The 20261-nt window shown below is 35.5% G+C and overlaps 1 protein-coding gene across 2 annotated transcripts in view; it reads right to left on the bottom strand.

Moving 5' to 3' along the window:
* Nucleotides 1–4962: 4962 nt before the first annotated feature.
* The window catches only part of GPR180 (G protein-coupled receptor 180), a 28459-nt gene continuing 13160 nt past the window's right edge, over nucleotides 4963–20261 (bottom strand). The window contains exons 4-9 of one of the 2 annotated variants that reach the window (XM_032277481.1): nucleotides 17252–17432; nucleotides 17065–17114; nucleotides 15427–15584; nucleotides 12559–12712; nucleotides 10297–10374; nucleotides 4963–9395 (exon numbers count right to left, since the gene is read on the bottom strand). In XM_032277481.1, coding sequence (XP_032133372.1) covers nucleotides 10316–10374; nucleotides 12559–12712; nucleotides 15427–15584; nucleotides 17065–17114; nucleotides 17252–17432 — 602 coding nt within the window. In that variant the 3' untranslated portion in view covers nucleotides 4963–9395; nucleotides 10297–10315. Of the gene's footprint in view, nucleotides 9396–10296; nucleotides 10375–12520; nucleotides 12713–15426; nucleotides 15585–17064; nucleotides 17115–17251; nucleotides 17433–20261 lie in introns of both variants that reach the window. The other variant, XM_032277480.1, reaches the window with a different exon arrangement.

The following is a 20261-nucleotide window of genomic DNA, read 5'->3' as shown; positions in this document are numbered from 1 at the left end:
CCTCCCACCAGGCTCCACCTCCAACTTTGGGCATTACAATTTGACATGAGATTTGGGCAGGGACACAGATCCAAACCATATGAGTATCCAACTATGATTATGAACTTGTCTATTTCCTCTTTCAGTTCTGTCAGTCTTTGCTGCATGAATTTTGAAGACTTGTTGTTTGGTGTGTACATTTAAGACTGTAATGTCTTCTTAGTGAAGTGATTATCTTTTCTTTATCCCTGGTAATTTTTGTTACTCTAAAGTCTACTTTTATGTTAATATAGCTATTCTAGCTTTTATTGTTTGCATGGTGCTAGGGTCTGAATGCTGGTGTCCCCCCAAAATTTATATGCTGGAATGAGATAATGTGATGATGTTGGGAGGTGGGGGTCTGTGGGAAGTGATTAAGTCATGAGGGCTCAGCCCTCATGAATTGGATTCGTGTCCTTATAAAGAGGCCCAAGAGACTCCCCTGGCCCCATCTGTATTTGTGAGGATGCAGCAAGAAGTCATCACCTTTGAGGCTGAGCGCAAGCTCTCACCAGACACTGAATCTGCTAGCACCTTGATCTTAGACTTCACAGCCTCCAGAATGATGAGCAATAAATTTCTCTTGCTTATATTCAGTCTAAGATGTTTCATTATAACGGCCTGAATAGACTAAGACACACGGATATATCTTTTCCCATCATTTTAAACTTACCTCTATCACTATATTTGAAGTGAGTTTCTTGCAAATAGTATATAGCTGGGTCACTTAAAAAAACTAACAATCTCTTTCTTTTAATTGGCATCTTTACATCATTTACATTTAATGTAATTATTAATGTGTTTGGATTTGGTTCTAACATTTTGTTTTCTGCTTGTTTTCCTGGTTTCATGTTTTGTTTTAAACTCCTGTTACAACTTTTCTCTATTTTGGGGATTATTTCATTTTAATTTTCCCATTGTATTTTTGACAGTATCTGTTTGTACAGTCTTTTAAATTTTTAATGCTCTAGTAGGGATTACAATATACATAACGTAACTATTCGAAGTCTACTTGGAACCACTACATGTGGAATACAGAAATCTACTTTGATTTAACAATGATTTCTAATTGATTTAACAATGTTAAATCAAAATTTAACATTGTTCTAGGCTGAGCACAGTGGCTCATGCCCTCTAATCCCAGAGTTTTGGAAGGCGGAGGCAGGAGGATTGCTTGAGGCCAGAAGTTTGAGATCCACTTGGGCAACATAGTGAGATTGACACTACAAAAAAATTTAAAAATTAGCCAGTTGTGGCAGTATGCACCTATAGTCCTAGCTACTCAGGAGTCTGAGGTAGGAATGTAGCTTGAGCCTAGGAGTTTGAGGTTGCAGTGAGCTGTGATCATGCCACTGCACTCCAGCCTGGGTGACAAGCAGCGAGCCCCTATCTTTCTAAAACAAAAAAAGCAAAAAGCACTGTTCTGGAGATACCAGCCATAAGGGGCAACAATTAGAGGTAAAAAACGGAAAAGACAAAAATGATGATTATTTGCAGCAAATAATATGGTTGTTCATCTAGAAAATGCAAGAGAACCAGCCAGAAATTTATTGCAACTGTTAGAAGAATTCAGTTAGGTGACTGGGAACAAAATTAAAATGCAGAAATCAACAGTTTCCATGCATAAAACAACAGCCATATGCAACACATAATGAAAGAAAATATTAAAATTGTTCATGGGTATCGAGAAATATACAAGAGCTATAATAAAGAGGTTTTTAAAAGCTGATTGAGAAACACATACTTCTGATTACTTAATATATAGTATATACAATATGTATTATATATAAGTATTAAAAAATCAGAAAGGCATTTCATACTATTTTCTTGGATCACAATGGGAAAAACCAGTTTCAGACAGTTGATAATACACTTGGCTGAGGAGTCAATGGCATGCTACCATCTGTGTGTTTAACAGTCAACACATTAAGAAAGTCGAATTTCTCTAAATTGCTATGGAAATTAATTCATTCCACCAAGAATACTAAATGGGATTTTTTTCTTTTAAAAACCAGAAAAATTGATTTCAAAATATAAAATATGAGCAGGACTAATTGGAAAATTATAAAAAGCAAAAACACTTAACTGAAAATTATCCCTACCAGAGAGTACAGCAATTTTAAACTACAATAATTGAAACAGTGTGGTACCAGATCATGAATCAACAGTTCATCACATAGCCTTACAAGTCCAGAAATCAATTAGCAACAAATCAGTATTAAAAAAAAAAAAAGACAGATTACATAACATGATATTGCAATAAGTGGGCAACCATCTGAAAAAAATTAAGTTGCATCTCTAGTTCATATTTTAACAGCAAATAAATTCCAGGTAGATAAAAAAAATTTAAACATAAAAAAATAACCACTAGGGCCGGGCGCGGTGGCTCAAGCCTGTAATCCCAGCACTTTGGGAGGCCAAGGCGGGTGGATCACGAGGTCAAGAGATCGAGACCATCCTGGTCAACATGGTGAAACCCCGTCTCTACTAAAAATACAAAAAATTAGCTGGGCATGGTGGTGCGTGCCTGTAATCCCAGCTACTCAGGAGGCTGAGGCAGGAGAATTGCCTGACCCAGGAGACGGAGGTTGCGGTGAGCCGAGATCGCGCCATTGCACTCCAGCCTGGGTAACAAGAGCGAGACTCCGTCTCAAAAAAATAAATAAATAAATAAAAAATAACCACTAGATGAAAATGCAGGGCATTTAAACCATCTCAAAGAGATAAGGCTTTTCTATCTCTGAAAAGGTAGAACACAGAAGAAAAAAAATAAAAGACTGATAATTCCACCTGCATTAAAAAAAAAAATCTATGAGAAAAAGATACCATTAAAAAAGTAAAAGAAAAATGACAAACTGAGAAACACAGTTTAAACTCACATCACAAATGACCAATTTTTTAAATAAAGAGTTTCAACAAATCAATAAGAAAAAGACAACCAACCCAATAGAAAAGTAGGAAAAATATATTAACAGATCATAGAACTGGAAAGAAAATTGTTTTAAAACATATACATTAATAAGAGAAATACAAATTAAAACTATAATGAATAAAAGTTACTTATCAGATTGGTATCTAGTACAATCCATGAAAAACAAAAACACTTAACAGAAAATTATCTCTACCAGAGAGGGCAGCATAATTTTCTGTTAAGTGTTCTTGTTTTGCATGGATAATCAGGATATTTGCAATAGCTTCTGACACCAACTGGCTAAAGCTAAGCCAAACTTCACAGGTTAAGGGTCCAATTCTCCATATGACTGACTGCCCTCACTTCAGAAACTAGCAGCAACTTTGGGCATTCCCAGAGCCATCCTAACTTCTGACCAACTGGCTGCAAGTTCAGGGGTTCCCGCAATGCCTTCAGGTTTGATAATTAGCTAGAACAACTCACAGAACTCAGCAAAGTGTTATGCATACAATTATAGTTTATTATAGCAAAAGGATACAAATCAGAACAGCCAAAAAAAGCTATACATAGAACAAGGTGTAGGAGGATCCCAAACACAAAGCTTCCGTGTCTTTGGGGAAACATCACCCTCCTAGAACATGCAGACTGTTGCCAACCAGGGAAGTTCACTTGAGCATCACTGACCAGAGCTTCTCTCAGGGTTTCACTACAGGCATAACTGATTGACTCAATCACTATATAAGGCTGAACTCAAATCTCAAGCCCCTCCCTCCACCTCAGAGGTTAGGCTCATATCATATGACTCAAAACTCCAACCCTCTAATCCGATGGTTTGTCTTCTGGTGTGGCCAGCGCCTATCTGAGTCATCTTCTAGGCATAATTATCAGAGCTCACTGTGAATAACAAGATACTTCTATCACCTAGAAAATCACAAGGATCTAGACCTGGAAGCTGGAGTGGAGGCAGTTTGAGAGGAGGGGAGGAGCCTTGGCAAATTATTGATTACAGTCTTAATTTCAGCCTTGTCTGTATTAGCAAAAGACTAGAAACCAACAACGTCCAGTAACAGAACTGATTCTTTAAAAAAATCAAAATACATCCATATAATGGAGTTCTATGCAATCAGTGAAAAAAATGGGACAATTCTGTAGGTAGGGCTACAGAATAAATTGCTGAATGTGCAAAAGTCTGTATGCTATGCTATAATTTGTGTTTCATATATACATATGTTTACACGTGCGTGGGGCCATTTCTAAAAAGATAACTGGTAACAGAGGTTAGATCCAGGGATGGGAAATGACTGGGAGAAGGACTTTTCTCCACCTTTTTCAACTTTCTGGTTTTTGTACAACGTGCATACATTACCTGTTTAACAAGAAGAAAACATTACAAGGTTTTAGCATACCTCTTTGAGGTTACTAAGCCTAATTTATAACTTAATATTTTCTTGATTACTATCGGTCACTGTCATAAATATATTGAATAAAGCTCTTAAGAGTCTACTGAGATACACAGGGCTGCTTTCACCTACACTAAATGACCCCAGGCTGCTGCAATTTGAGTGTTACTGTCATTTCCAGTTTTTCTATCTTTTCCCAGCTGCTTCCGACTACTGTCAGCATTCCCTCCTCTAGCTGACTAGAAACTTCTCTTTTAAATTGGTGTATCTAGTTGTGGCAGGCCAAGAAACAAGACACATGGCCCTATTACAGGACTACGCAAAATAAAGAGAAACTGCTTCTGCGAGAACTTGAGAAATCCTCTTGTAATGGATGTTTTATAACAACTACTTGACTAGTCAAGATTTTTACACAATACCAAGTTCCATACAACTGAACAAGAACAGACAAGGCATTGCTGAAGTCACTATGGGCGGTTCTATTATTTAATTGATACTACACTGCTAAGTACAGATTTGAAACTTTTTCAGCATTACCTTCATTCATTCACTCAAAAATGTTTTTGAGCATCTAGTATTCACCAGGGATTGTCCTAGTATTAGGCATCCAGCAATAAACAAGAGACAAACTCGCTTAAAATTTACATTCTAGAGAGATGACAAAGATAAACCAGCTAAGTACAACCAAGAAGAAAGGGGATAATATGATAGAACTAGGATTGGGGAATAGCATTAGATAGGATGGTATGTCAATCAGGGTCTGACCGGAAAAGAACCACTAGAATCAAACACATACACACATCTTAATATTCAAAATAAGGGACTTACAGGAATTACGGGAGGCTGTTTCTTTTGTGTTTGTCAGCTGGAAAGGGAAGACATGGGAAATGGGGGAAGCAAGGAACCTGCTAAGATGAGAACCTGTGGGAACAGAGTGGAACTTGTGAGGACGGACTGGAAGCCATATAGGTCTCTTACTGCCTCCAACCCTCCAGTATGAATGAGGGGGTTGTCCAGCAGAAGCTGGCACCCTTTGTCAGAGTAAAATGCACCCCTGACTCAGGAGCCAGAGAAGCTGGAGGAGGCATTCCAACAGGAGCTGGTGTTGCTGTGGGCCTGACGGTTGTCCCACAGGCCAAGATGAGCCAACAGATAAACAATAATGTGGATAAGCTGCAACAGTGCCTTGTGCCTTGTTTGGTCCTTCCACTTAAAAAGAGAATTCAGATCTGGCTGCTGCTTTACTTCTGCTTTCTTTATCTTGTATCAAACCTTTCTTATGGCCCACATTGTCCTCAAATTATACATGGAGAGAATTCTGGGGAACACATCTCCAGGTTGACTAACCTGCACCATATAAATCCACCACAGATGGTGTGAGTTCTCTAAAAGACATCATCTGAGCTGAGAACCTGAAGGATGAGGATTCAGCCATGGGAGAGAATGTCCTAGACAGAGAATATGGCTAGTGCCAAGTATCTGAGGCTGGGATATATGTGAGAGAGAGTGGTACAAATTAAGAGATAACCAGATCATATGGGCCTTGCAGAACATGGTAATGAACAAGGACTTTTTCCTAAGTGCAATGAGAGCCAAACGGAGTATTGTTTTGTTTTGTTTTTAAATCAGGGACGTAGTGGTAGTTTGATCTGATTTATACGATTTTAAAACTTTTTGAAATAATTTCAAAGTTACAAAAAAGTTGTAAGATTAGCACAAAGAATTTCTGTATGCTTATCATCCAGATGATTTCTACTTTTAAGAGATTGTTTTGGCTACACTGGGGAGAATGGCCCTAGTGGGCAGAAACACTTCTTTCCTCACCTCCAGGCTTCATGGCACTCCTTACAGCACAATACATATGACCCCCTGGAGCTGGGCAGAAAGCCACCCAAGTGTGGAAGCAGTAATATTACTTAGAGAGCTACTGCAAGAGATCAAGCTGCAGTGCTTCTACCACACTATTCTCAGATCACAGAGGAAAACCAATCTCTTTATCTCACTCTCAGTTCACAAATACATGTTGGAAGAAAAAAACGGTATTACCTCTCCGGATCTGGCTACTTCTGACAATCATATCAATTCTCAAAAACCACCTCATGATTTGGTACCACAGAAGCTATTTAAGAAAATGTTTCACAGACAATTCCAGGTTTCCAATTTCCAAAGAACGTGCAGTCTCCTAGAATAAACATGTTGAAGGAGCCCAGGTTCATGTCGATAGATAGGTTCTAGTCTCATTATTTTAGAGATGGTCTCAGGTTTGTGTATCTCCTGTGTTCATCAGATGTGACTTACTTTACCAGAGATCATAAACAATTACCCTAAAGCAAGGTCTTCTTCCTTGATTAACGCTCCTGCTGGTAATTCTGACTAAAAGCCAGGTTCAAATACTGAAGTGTGCTGAGGTCTTACAGGTATTCAAGCTCATTTTCTGATTTCAGCATAGTTCCAGGTTTAATGTTCACATCAACAGCGAAAATTATGGATAGCAATTCATTCTCACTAAAACACAGCTAATACGTGTTCATTAAATCATGAAGGTAAAGTGGAAAAACTAGTTTGGTGACCTTAGAGAAATCATTTATTCTCTCTTATACTCAGTTAAATGGGAGCTTGGCTATTAGAGATTAATAATAATGAAAGTAAAATGCCTGATGCATCACAGTAGGTACCCATCTCATTATACACACATCAATAAAAATAAACATCTATTTTTTAAGGGAAGAAAAGAAACGTTCATTAATAAAACTCTGGATAAACCATTCATCTTCTTTAAAAAAAATGTAAAAACACATAAAAAAGCATTATCTGGCAAAATAGAAAATATTTTTATCTTTAGAGTTTGTAGTATACACTTAACTTTCTGTAATCTGCAGTGATGAATCTCAATGTAAACATTCAGAAAAAGAGGGAATACTGTGTCATGACTTATGAACTATAAATTTTGTCCCTGATAACTAGTCAAGAACAATTTTACATGCTTATTAACGACTACTTTCCTCCACTTAACAATGGCTCTTGAATAACAAAATAAACTATCAGCAATTTCAACCATAAATTTAAGAATTAAAGTTCAAAAAACTTGTTTCATAAATGCAAGCAGAGCAATAAATTTCATTTACGTTAAATTCCGTCATTTATGTTCTTTGAATAAAGTAATACAAAGATTCTTCCCTTCCCCTTTTGGCAAGTTCACAAAATTTATGAAAAGGCTTCACCTTTTTCCTTTTTTGCTTAATTAACTGCATCTCAGCTGAACACAACAGGCAATAGCTGGGGTTATTAGTGAGACATGATAAAAGAAAAGGTTATGGCCACTCAGACGATCATGTAAACCTAAAACATAACTCAGACTTTCTAGTCTTAACCTGTAGCTCTAATTTACTAAATGATTTACAAAGAACTAATAGAGAAATGATTTAATAAGCAGGTCGAACTTTGTAACTTTGTCATTTTGCAAGTCACAAACCCATATTCTGACCTGAAAATGATGCAGAATACTAGTTATTTCCAATGAGACTAGGTGCAAGGGAAAAACAAAGACAAAGCCATAGATATTTTTTAAGCTGCACTACATTATTTTAGCTTTTAAAAGATTTTAACTACCAGATCAGTGCACTGTTTCTTGCTTAAAGTAGATAAAAATATTTTTAAAATAAGCCAGAGTAAAAAGAAAAAGTCCTCAACAGCCTGACAAAGAGCAACGGAATAATTTCCAATCAGTGACTATTAATGGGAACACTTATTTTGTACAGCAAGTATCAACAACCATTTAGCAATTCTTTAATCAGGCACTTGATATTTTTTAGCTAGCATACTCAATACTGGGGCATCACACACACACAAAAGTATGGCTTTATTACAAAGGATTCAAGATGGCAACTACTTAGAATCCAGTGCCAACACGGATTATAACAAATCCAGTGAGTGTTTTGTTTTTCAATTATTCATAGAAAATTTAATCCTGATTAAGTATCCTTGGGCAGGAATTCATGGGTAGTTGATGACTGAAACCAACATTTATGGGAAATGCTTCTGTTAATTTAATCTGTGTATACGGCTTAATTATGATTGGGGATTCAATGTAAGAGAAATGAATTATATTGGGATTAAAATTTTAGTACTGTATCACATAGTACCTTTTCCCTCCTCTCTTTTTAAACACATAAACCTGCTTGTCCCTTCACCTAAGTACCCAGATTTTAAAATCCTTTGTCCTTACAACCCATGTAATGTATTTAAGTTTTATTTTTTCATAAACTGTTTGTCAAAAACCTTTGCTAATCAAGCTAAGACCTGAACTAGAGCCAAAAATGGCAGAAAAAATGGAGAATAACTCCACCCCCATATAAACAAAAGCCTATTCATTTAACTGTGAACATATTTTATATTCATCTCCTGAAGTAATTTCAATTCCTTTAAATTCAAATATGAAATGTATTTTCCTTAAAGCATAAAAAGCAGCACTTTTTAAAATCAGGGTATTACACTGATTTCATAACTGGACTAGTTTAGATATGTATAAGCAAGTAATCATTTAACTGATTACTTTTTGTAAGACTATTAAACCTGAGTTAGCTATTAAGATGAGGCATTATAAGTGGTGAATATTTTACCAAAATATCATATAGTTATTTTTCACATTTATTTCCATATAGAAATTGCTTCAATCATTTTATAACAACACTTTCTTCAAAGTCTGTTTAAGTACATTTCAGAACATTTCATTTATTACCTTTTTTTTCAGTTTTGGTACTGCTTAAATGCAGTTATATAAATAACATGCTCTGCTTTCGCTGTTCAAGTTTTCACACCAAATGTATGACAAAAAGTCACTGTATTTGGATCCTTATTGCACTCAAAATTTTAACCAATTCACTTTTCCTCTCAACAAAAATCAAGTATCAGAAATGAGGGCGACTTTTGTGTCCAGATGATATGGTCAGTGGTAGTGTTACTGAGGAAAGGGAAGAAACTTCCCAGTATAGACTGTGAGATAGAAAGAGTCTGTAGAGAATAACCATGGAAACGGACTGGCAAAGGATAACGCCTATTGTAATAACCTGAAAAGAAAAGGAAAGAAATGCTTTTATTGCATGCAGAAACAGAGAAATAATATTCAATTTATCATGAATCTATATAAACTTTTTATATAAATGCAATACTCTATCCTTCATCTTTACCATAGATACATTTTATCAAAAAAGTTTTCTGACTAATGCTCATAACTCTTATTGTTTAAGCATAAAAATCCCTTTAACGCTTAATTTGTAGATAACAAGGTAAGGCACAAAAGAATAACTTGCTAAACCATTTGCTCCTAAGGGTGAGCACTACAAACAAGAGTTTCAGTAAATGAGAAAAATCAGGTTCCTAGCTAATTTATTAGTAGGAATAAAGCATGCTCCTACCTAAACTTTAAAGAGTACTCTAGAAGCCCTTTCAAAAATTCTCAAGTTGCTTCTCTATTTTTGTAGACTACTGTCCTGTCTATTCACTCTTTGTAAATACCTAGGCTCAATAAACATTTGTGCATTCAAACATATACTGCATTGCTTGTAAAAGGGGTCCTGGCAGACTTCTATTTTGAAATGATGGAGCCATTCACCTAAGAAGGTAGGTATCAGCACAACCAAAATTCGTCATACTTGAGGAAGGCACTCTTGTTTGTAGTCTCTTAAAGCAACTAGATAAAACAAAATTTCTATTTTAAAATTCTCTATTTTAATTTCTAAAATGAGCTGAAATAGAATCAAGAAAAGCTATTTCCACCATTTGGCTTATAAGTATTTTAAAAATATTTTAAACTTCTAATTTATATACTTGCTGGTTTACTATTTTGTTTCAAAGTTTTAAACAACACAGAAAACGTCTAAAAAATAAATAGCTTCCTACTATTCAAATATTCTCCCAATTAAGACTATATTTTCATTAAAAACTACTTTGATCATGTAAATTCCTTACCTTGTCCCTTTGGTAGTCACTAAAAATGACAGAAATGCATGCAAGAACTGGATGGCATAAAAACCACAAGATACAGCCCTGAAACAAATGGAAAAGTGAAATAAGTACATGTATGTATTTTATTTTTTTCAGAATGTACCAGATAAAAAAATGTGACTAGCATATTTAGGTCATGATTAACCTCAACAGGCCTTTAGAGTAGAGCTTGCAAAAAAATGTAGAAATAAATTTACTGCTGCTGTGACATTTTTTGTTTCTAACCAAATGAGTATTTTTGGAGTATTTATAATCTTATGTTTATAAATCTGTTGCATACACATTTTGATACACTACAAATATATTAATATAAGTAACAAATTATGAAGTGACAAAAGCAAGGCACAAGTGTGTAATATTCCTGTAAAAAGAAAAAAGAATGTAAATTCATATTTGCATGCTGATACACAAAGAAATCCTGTAATAATACGTAAAAAACACTAATAGTGGTTACTTGTTTGAGGAGTACAACAGAGGAAGGGGAAGGGAACTGGGCAGGTAAGAATGGGTAACTGCTCACATTACACTTTTCAAATATTTTTCTATTTTTCCTTAAACCATGGCAATGTATTCTCTTTTCCAAACTTAAATTTGAAAAAAAAAAAGAAGTTAATAAATAGTAACTGTTGAAATGTTTGGTACATTGAAGATATAGAGAGAAAGATATAGAAAAATGTTTAGTATGTTACTATTTGTAACATACATTTGTATATTACATTTGTAACATAGGCATATATACTTAAAACTCTCCAGAAAGATAAATTAAGAACTACTAGCAGCAACTGTCTGAGGAGGTGAGAATAACTTGCTGCTACTCCTTAAATACTTTTGGATGTTTGACCCTATTCAGGAAGTTAAAGTGAAATATAAAATACTTTAAGTTGAAGAAAAAGTTTGCACTGCTTTAAACATAAAGCAGAATAAGAAAACATAGTGCCTAAACACCTCAAATACATATTATCAAACAATAAGCACTACTGTGCCTGTGAAAAACTCAAAGGCAGCATGGCATCTTCTTGTCTGGTGCTCAGAGGCCTGAAGTTGGTTCCTAGGACAGTGGCAGCAGCTTTCTAACACTCAACACTAGGAATAAAGCAGGAATTTGGCTCTCCTTCCATAGCTGCCTCAGAGTAATGGTCAATGACTCTGGACAAGGTGGGCTCACTGAACAGAATCAGTCTGATCAGAAAGCTGGTTTGAGGTGCTAAAATGAAGGGGTATGGATTCTCTCAATCTGACAGAAAAATGAAATCTTTTAGGGAGGGAGGCTTCTATAATGTTACTGCTCTAACCCTCCTAATCTCTTCTGTTACTAAACAGGTATAGAAAAAAACTGAACTTGCTTTTAGATCTCACTAGCATAAGAAGGACAAGAAAGAAGGAATAAAGTGACATGACCTCATGTGGATGGGGTGAGGTGGCTGAAACACATGGACTCAGCCTCCTGGCTCCATCTGCTTATGCTGAAGGACAGCTCCTAATAGTCTGTTAGAAAACATTGCATAACTCTGAGAAAAACAGTTTATAGTCAATTTAAACTGTTAAGAAATCCAAACCACATCTGAATTTATTTTAGATATTTAAAATTGATATTACAGAAAAAAATATAAAATCCCTACTGATAAAGAAGCTATGAACCAAGTAAAACTGACCTGCCAAAGGGTATATGGAAAATATTGTTTCACAGGTCTTGTAAAATGGGGATTATATCTATATCACGAAAGTTGCTAAGGTTAAATGAGGTGAACCATATAAAGAACCTAAGGTAGCATCTGACTGTCACATAACAAAATTTTTTTTTCCTTTTTTTTTAAACAAGGTCTCGCCTGTCACCCAGGCTGGAGTGCAGTAGTGCAATCTTGGCTCACTGAAGCCTTCAACTCCCAGGTTCAAGGGATCCTCCCACCTCAGCCTCTCAAGTAGCTGAGACAACAGGTGCTCACCACAAAGCCCGGCTAATTTTCTGTAGAGATGGGGTCTCACTATGTTGCCTAGGGTGGTTTCCATTTTGGGGGCTCAAGAGTTCCACTTGTCTTGGCCTCCCAATGCGCTGGGATTACAGGCGTGAGCCACTGTGCCTGGCCCAGAAGTTTAATAAAAGTTAGCATGTGGTTGTTTAGCAACTTCCCAAAGAAACCAGAATAAAGTAGGATAATCGGAAGAAACCATTTTCTTTCCAAACCCATACTTTGGCGAATGTGATGTAGAACTCCCTTTTGAGCGTACTTCTCTCCACTGTGATGATCTGATAGAGTCCACAGCCTAATGACAATGCTAGGCAAATTCTTAGAATGATTAGGAGGATCCCTGCTAAGTTGTGGTGTGAATGGTAGCTATGATGACTGGTATCTTCAAACTGTTCCCAAAGTAGCAAAATACTCTGGAAAAAAAAAAATTACATTTAGGAAAAAAAAAAACATACCTAATTACAATGAAGTACTTTTTTTCAACTCTTTGATAAACATCCCTTGAAATATTATATAAACATTTCTATCAGACCATAGAGGTTAATTAATAAAGTACAGTCTTTTCATCACTCTAATACCTAAGCTAGTCAAAACGAATTTTTATCAAGTGAGACCATAGTTAAAAGATTTTTAAAAAATTCAATTGCTGTCATGATTCAAATAAGTTATCTCTAAGAATGAAAATGAGCTGAAAAAGTTAAAAGAACATACTTTCTTCTAAATCCATTTCCTTCTTACTTCAACACCATCATTGAATGTAAACCGTTGTGCATTCAAACCGGCTACCTCAGGGTAACTTTCAAATATTTCAGTGTTTTTTGTATAATTCAGAAATTAAAAAGTCAGAATTGTTTATTTCAGACTTTATTAGTTTTCACAGTAACCTCCCTTGGTAAAGGACAACATATTTTTAATATTCACTATAAATCCTCAGGGCACTGTTACTCACCACTTTTTATTGACCTTCTTTTCTCCCATATTGCCAACAGTAAAAGCTCAGCTAGTTCCTCATTAAGCTATTCTGTTTATTACTATTCAATAGAAATCAGCATCTATGTTCCCTCCATCTTTACTAAACATCAATCACTTAACTTACTTTAATGTTTTAACCACTACGACACATATCTGTAGCTCTCTGCACTTCTTTCCTTTGTCAATTCAGCTCTCAGAATTGAGTCTTCGGTGACTTCCAAGAACTTTTGGAAGAGATCAAAACTCAGTATTAAATCCAATTATTAGGTTTTATGGGGTTTACCAGCAACTTCTTCCTTTCCTCATTCTCACATCCTCTACCCTAATTTTAATCCTGATACCATTCTTGTTAGGTAAACTCCTTTGTCACTATGACATGTGAAATTCCTTCTTGGGCTCAATATTTGCTCTGTTACTGAAAGTTTTATTCCTCCAAACCACCAAATTATACCCATCTGATTTCTTTTTCTTTTTTTTTTTTTTTTTTTTTTGAGACAAAGTCTTACTTTGTTGCCCCGGCTGGAGTGCAGTGGCACAATCTCAGCTCACTGCAACCTCTACCTTCCAAGTTCAAGTGATTATCCTGCCTCAGCCTCCCGAGTAGCTGAGATTATAGGCACGAGCCACCAGGCCTGGCTAATTATTGTATTTTTAGTAGAGATGGGGTTTCATCATGTTGGCCAGGCTGGTCTTGAACTCCTGACCTCAGGTGACCCGCCCACCTCAATCTCCCAAAGGGCTGGGATTATGGGCATGAGCCACTGTGCCAGGCCTCCCATCTGATTTCTTAACCTACATTTCTAAACTTTACTTTTGCAACACAGAAATGCTACTAGAGAGCTACCATAGCCCATGGTTCATATTTTTACATATTTAAACTTCCCTGTTTTCATATACATATGCTAATATGTGATCTGTATAAAATATGCATGTATTTATATAGTCTCTGCCTGTCTGATCTGCCTTGTCTGGGTTGTTGTTGAAGATCAAAGCTATGCTTAATGTATTCTTCATAAATGCTCACATAAACTCTAGTATAATATCATCTCAATTATCGATTCATATTTGTCTGACAGTAAATTAAAATTACAATGATAAAAATAAAATTTTTAAAAAGAAATGGAAAGTGAGAATTTACCCTGACATTGACACTACTCTCCGTAAATCCCGGCTCAAAAACATTAAGTTGGTAGAATCTTAACCTTATTTTAATCAATGCTACTAATTCAATTATGTCTCATCAGCCCCTTTACTGGCACTACCTCCTTTCTAAATATCACCAACTGTGATATGGTCTCTTTCTCAAATGACTCATGTAAATTCAATACTGCTATTCCACTCAAAACCTACTGTACTAAATAAATACTAGGGATAGAAAGATGAATAAAGTACTGGTCCATCCTTCATTAATATATTTTTTCAACTTATTTAATGCATTAAACTTACATTATGATGCCCCTTTACAGAGCCCAAGTATATATTTCATTTTCACCTATAGCTAATGGTCATCAAAAACTCAGTATAAATTTTTATCTTTAAACCTTTCTTCTTAGTTTTTACAAATCCATTGAACATAGGCATATGGATATTCTAGCATGTCAGTACTATCAATATAGAGGAAAAGAAAAAAAGGCATACAGGACCTTCGTAAAAGATTGGTTTTGTTTTTGTATTTGTTTTCATACATGCTTTCAAAAACAAGATCTCATTCTTTTTTAGTCTATATTTTGCCTTTTAATTAATCTTAGCTAATCACCTGAATTCTTTTATGTACAAAGTAGCCAATCCTAAAGATTCTTGACAATGGATAAATCTCAAATTCATTGAATCACTCATTCAATGTTAAGTACTTACCATGTGCTAGAGAAATATGAAAGAAAGCCATTATTAAGTAGGAAATAAGACTCCAACCTAGTATTAAACATACTGTGCTTAAATAAGGAAGCTCAAATTCAGGTAAATTATAATTAAATTCTGCAATCTACATATAGTAACACCCAGATGATTAAGCTTATTTGATCTATCACTCTTTAAATTCATACTTTAAAATGACACAAATTCCTCATGAGTCCCAGGTTTCAATTTTGAAATGAGGTATGCTCAAGTTTGCATTTCTGAGGATAACTAAGCAGAAACACTGAGTATCAACACTCACCTGTGTCATGACAATGAATACTGCAATTCCAGTGGACGCAGGAGTAGAATCCCACTGAAGAGGTCTGCTTTGAGACTTCTTCATTCTGACTATTGTCCAACCCATGCATAGACTCAAAAGTAGGTATAACATCTGAATTTGGGAAGCGATGTCAAAAACTAATGGGACACGAAAACCAACGTCAGCCAAGTTTTCACAATATAAAAAATTTAGTACTTGTGTGTAATAATTCTAAAGAATTAAAAATTGCCATACATTTTGTATACATTTATGAGAATAGTTAGCAGCAATACTATTTAAAAATACATATATATTTGGCAGCTATCCAGCATGAAAGAAAAAATAAAAAATAAAAATACATATATAAGCCCATACCATGTCTATTAAGTCAACCTTAACTCTCATTGTTTTCCATTTTTCTTAGCTTTTCTAACTACATAATCCTGTTCTCTATAACTCATTGCTTATTAAAACAAAAAATTCTAAATATGATTTCTGCAATGTGGAGAACATGAGTACCTTCATTTCTGGGTTAACTTTTTTTTTTGATGGGTGAATGATAATGTGAAGAGTGTTTTCTAAAACTATTAACAAGAAACAACACAACGAAATGCAAAGTTTCCATAACATCCAAACACTGGCTTTCCTTTCAGAATCCTGAAGACAAATGAAAAGCTCCATGCATTAGTGTGATGTGCCACCAGGTGGCCATCACCTACACTGCAGGGGAAGCATGTCGCTTCAAACAGAAAAGATGCACCCAAACCACCTGTATCCAGGTCAACACTACAAGAAAACAACAAAAATCCATAAATGCTTCAAGTTTCATATATACTTATTTTATGAGGTAGTATTTAATGCTTTTTAAGAAAGCTTATCACTTTTCTTCACAGAGTATCTTGATGTGAGTTTTAGGCTTTGGGTCAGAAATAGAAGAGTCAGTATAACAGAGAATGGGATTTTAATAGGAAGAAAACCTTCAGCTTTGAGGTAAGAAAATGTGGGTCTGAGTCTAGTCTCTACCACTAAATAACTGATGGACATTTGGAAATATGTTTCATATCACTGAGCCCAAATCTTTTATCTGCAAAATAAGGCTATGCAGACCTACTTTTCTACTGAGGATAAGGTGAGAGAATACACATAAATATGCCTAAAACCAACGAAGAGGCAAAGTGTGGAGACTCATGTAATTCCAGGACTTTGGGAGGCCAGGGCAGGTGGATCCCTTGAGCCCAAGAGTATGAGACCAGCCTGGACAACACAGTGAGACCCTCATCTACAGAAAAAGAAATTTAAAAATTAGCCAGGCATGGTGGTATGTGCCTATGGTCCCAGCTACTGGGGAGGCTGTGGCAGGAGAGATCACCTGAGCCTAGGAGCACTGCACTCCAGCCTGGGCTACAGGGTAAGATTCTGTCTCAAACAAACAAAAAACAATGAGGAGCTGTACATATTACCCACTATTAAGAAGAAACTAAGTAGGACATATGGAAATTTAAATTGTAATCCTGTTCTCAGTCAATCTGGTTTCTAATCAATCTTCGACAGAAAATTTATACTATCACAAAAAAATTTTAAAAACCAAGCAGACAGCAAGTGCATGCTTTTAAAAAAAATGTTCAGAAAGATACTCACATTCTGCCAAACTTCCCATAAATGGTACCCCTATTCCATCTCTGGAGTAACTGAGGAATTGAAGAAGATTAGCATAAATTACAAATGTGAAAAAAATTGTTCACAATCAAAGCAAGCATAATTTTGGTGGACTAATTAGGATTAATTAGATGTAATGATGAACACAGTTTTAGTGGTTTTGAGTTACCTGGAGAAATGAATGTAATTAGCTAAAGCTGAACCAGCTTGTAACAGCAATGCAGTTGTCAGAACCTTTAAAATCATGTGCATGGGTCCTCCTTTCTTAATAGCCTGCCACAATGATTGAGCATAAATGCAAGCAATCACAAAGTACACTAGGACTAGGAGGAAAAAGAACTCATGTAACCCTGTGAAGAGAAGAAAGGGAGTTTGCTTCAGTAAAACAAAGCCAGTTATCATATTGGGTTGCTTTCAAATCTCCCTGTCAATATATTTCTAGAACTTGTTTTATAACTGGAGTCATCGCATTTTTTAACTGGAGTCATAGCATTCACCTTTGTAAGAGAAAAAAAATTATTAAAACTTAAACAATGTTGTACCTTGGGGCAAAATTTTAACTACAAGAAAGCAGATGAAACCAAACTAGTTAAGGTCAATCTGTAAGAAAGCATAATGGTCATGGAAACCCAAAGACCACTCATAAAATCACAGTTTTGTTTGAAAACAGTAAATGAAAATAATGATTTCAGCATTCAGTTAGGTATACAGTTCACCCCCCAAATGAATTTCTTTTGTAAAAAGTTTAGAAATAGTTCACAGTCAATAATAGTTTAATATACCCTGACAATGCTTCTCAAAGTGTGTTCTCTTGCCCAGCAGCATCACCAGGGAACTTGTTATAAATGCAAAATCTTGAGTTCCATCCAGTTTTTGATCTATTGAATCAGAGACTCTTGAGTACAGCCCAGTAATCTGTGCTTTAGTAAGCCCTAAGGGTGATTCTGATATAGCTAACATGTGAGGACCACAGCTCTAGAATGTCCCAATACCTTGAATTTCCATTTGGACAAATCTTCAAAATACCTGTCATGTCCAGAGACCCCTTCTGAGATAAACTGTCTGCAGCTCTTGCCAAAATAGAAACAATAACAAAAACCCGCACTAAGGAGATCACATGACTGAAAATTGTCAACACCTAACCAAATGGCTACCAATGCAAGAGGCCAGCAACATAACAATTCTGCAAGCTAAGTTAAGCTAATCACTTCTCTTAGTACATCAAACTATAACACGGAAATCAAAGAGGCCATAGAAATTGAAGTTGAAAGGAGCTGAGAGCTGATGTCAGGACAGGCCAGAGGAGCCAAATGAGCCATGATAAAAATCAAAGTTCTGAGGGAGTAGAAATTACAAGTGAGGAAAGAGAGATGGCTGGCAAAGAACAAAGAATGTGCAGACTTTATATTAAAAATGGAACCAGTCATTACAGCAGCCTCTAGTCCCTGCTAGCAGCTTTTTAGTCCAGTTTTCATGTAACCTCAAGATAAATGTCACTTCTTCTGCTAACTTGAAACCTTTTGACTGAGTCTCCATTTTTCAGAAATTTCAGAAAGTTTTTATAGTGAAGCAGCAGGCTAGCTTTGAGTTTAATGGCTAACACTGACTTGGTTACATGTGAAGCCAGTCCCTAATATTAAGGTTTTTACTTTCTATCTAACACCAAACTGCTCTAACAGTGGTATGAATAGAGCCGTCTTGAGTCTGTGGATGAACTTTCATTCCAATTGAGAACACAAAGCCTACTCTAGTTTCCCATTTGGGTAAACTCCAATTAACAGTCAGATAAGAAAATATTTCTATTATGTGGAAAATGATTTTGGAAAAGCAATCAGAAGACACAAATCACAACAATCAATCAATAGTTCAATCATGTTTTGGCCTGGTTGGGGGGAAAAAAGCAGTAGAAAATATTTCTGCCACTGGGTGTCTCTCCTGCTCTACGAATATAAATGTGGACAGTTAACTTTTCTAGTGCAGGTGAAAGAGCATGTTTAGACTTCAGGAAGTGAAGATCAAGTAAAAGAAAGAACATATTTTCTTTATAAACTCCTTACATAGAAAAGCACTCCAGCCTTAGAAATGATGACAACATAATCCTCGGATTACTATAGTAATGAAACAAGACAGAAAATACAAATGCTAAATATAATGTAACTGTGGGTGAGCAAAGTTCCTTATGCTATCCTGTGTTTCAAACCTTGGTTTTTATCTTTCCTTCTTAGTATTAAAGAAATAAACATGGCATTCAATTTAAAGTTCTATTTATTTATAATATTTTACAGAATATTTTATAAGACAAAATTTCTGACTTATAGGATAAAGTTTCTGACATTAAGTTACAATTCTGAAAATCCTCAGACTACATACTGAGGAATCAGAACAATGTAGAAGGAAAGGATTCTGGAAAATAAGATGAATGTCACAAGCAAAAAAATGTTTTAGGATTATTCAAAGTTAATCTTCCAGAAAAAGCTAACATTATAACCAACGTAAAAATTATTTCATTGACATATTAAATAAATTGAACTGGGACATGTCCTACACTTTATTCACTGAATTTTAGATGATTCTTACCTTTAACCTGTTCATAAAATGCTAAAAAGATAAAATGCTAGCTCTGTACTCAATGATCTTTTAAACAAGTCATCTCTTAAAAAAGTCTATTTTTTCGATCATCAGCTACCAACTTTATTTGCCACAAGCAAAAGTTGTTCACTTTGAAATTAAACTCACTTTGTGTTCACTTTGCTTTTGTTCACTTTGAAATTAAAGTCTAATTTTAAAACAGGTGGTTAAATTAACTAATTGTTAACTAAATGAACAATTAATTGTTAAATCTTATATTTAAGACAATATACACCGAAAAAATATACAGTGAAGAAGAAAAATACTCTTAATGAGCATACAACAGGTGATGAAAACTTGTAAGAAAATGTGTAAGGTTTAAGGCAAGCTTAAAGGAAGCAGCATTGGCAAAATAAAGTAGCAAGAAAACTCAGTGGACAGCTTCAGTAAATTCAGTCCCAGCTAAACGATGGTAAATGAGAAAGGAGGAGAGGGTGAGAGGAAACAGTCCTTGGGTTCCCGGATAGCACCTGGAACAGACATTCCCGCCTACCTTATCTCAGAGCCCCAGTGGTCCCCCACACTCAAGTGTCTCAAGATACATCCTGATT

The sequence above is a fragment of the Sapajus apella genome, unplaced genomic scaffold (assembly GCF_009761245.1).
Source record: "Sapajus apella isolate SASKATOON/1434 unplaced genomic scaffold, GSC_monkey_1.0 scaffold9, whole genome shotgun sequence".
Taxonomy (NCBI): domain Eukaryota; kingdom Metazoa; phylum Chordata; class Mammalia; order Primates; family Cebidae; genus Sapajus; species Sapajus apella.
Note: the sequence above shows the minus strand (reverse complement) of the source record. Positions and strands in the feature narration are given on the sequence as shown.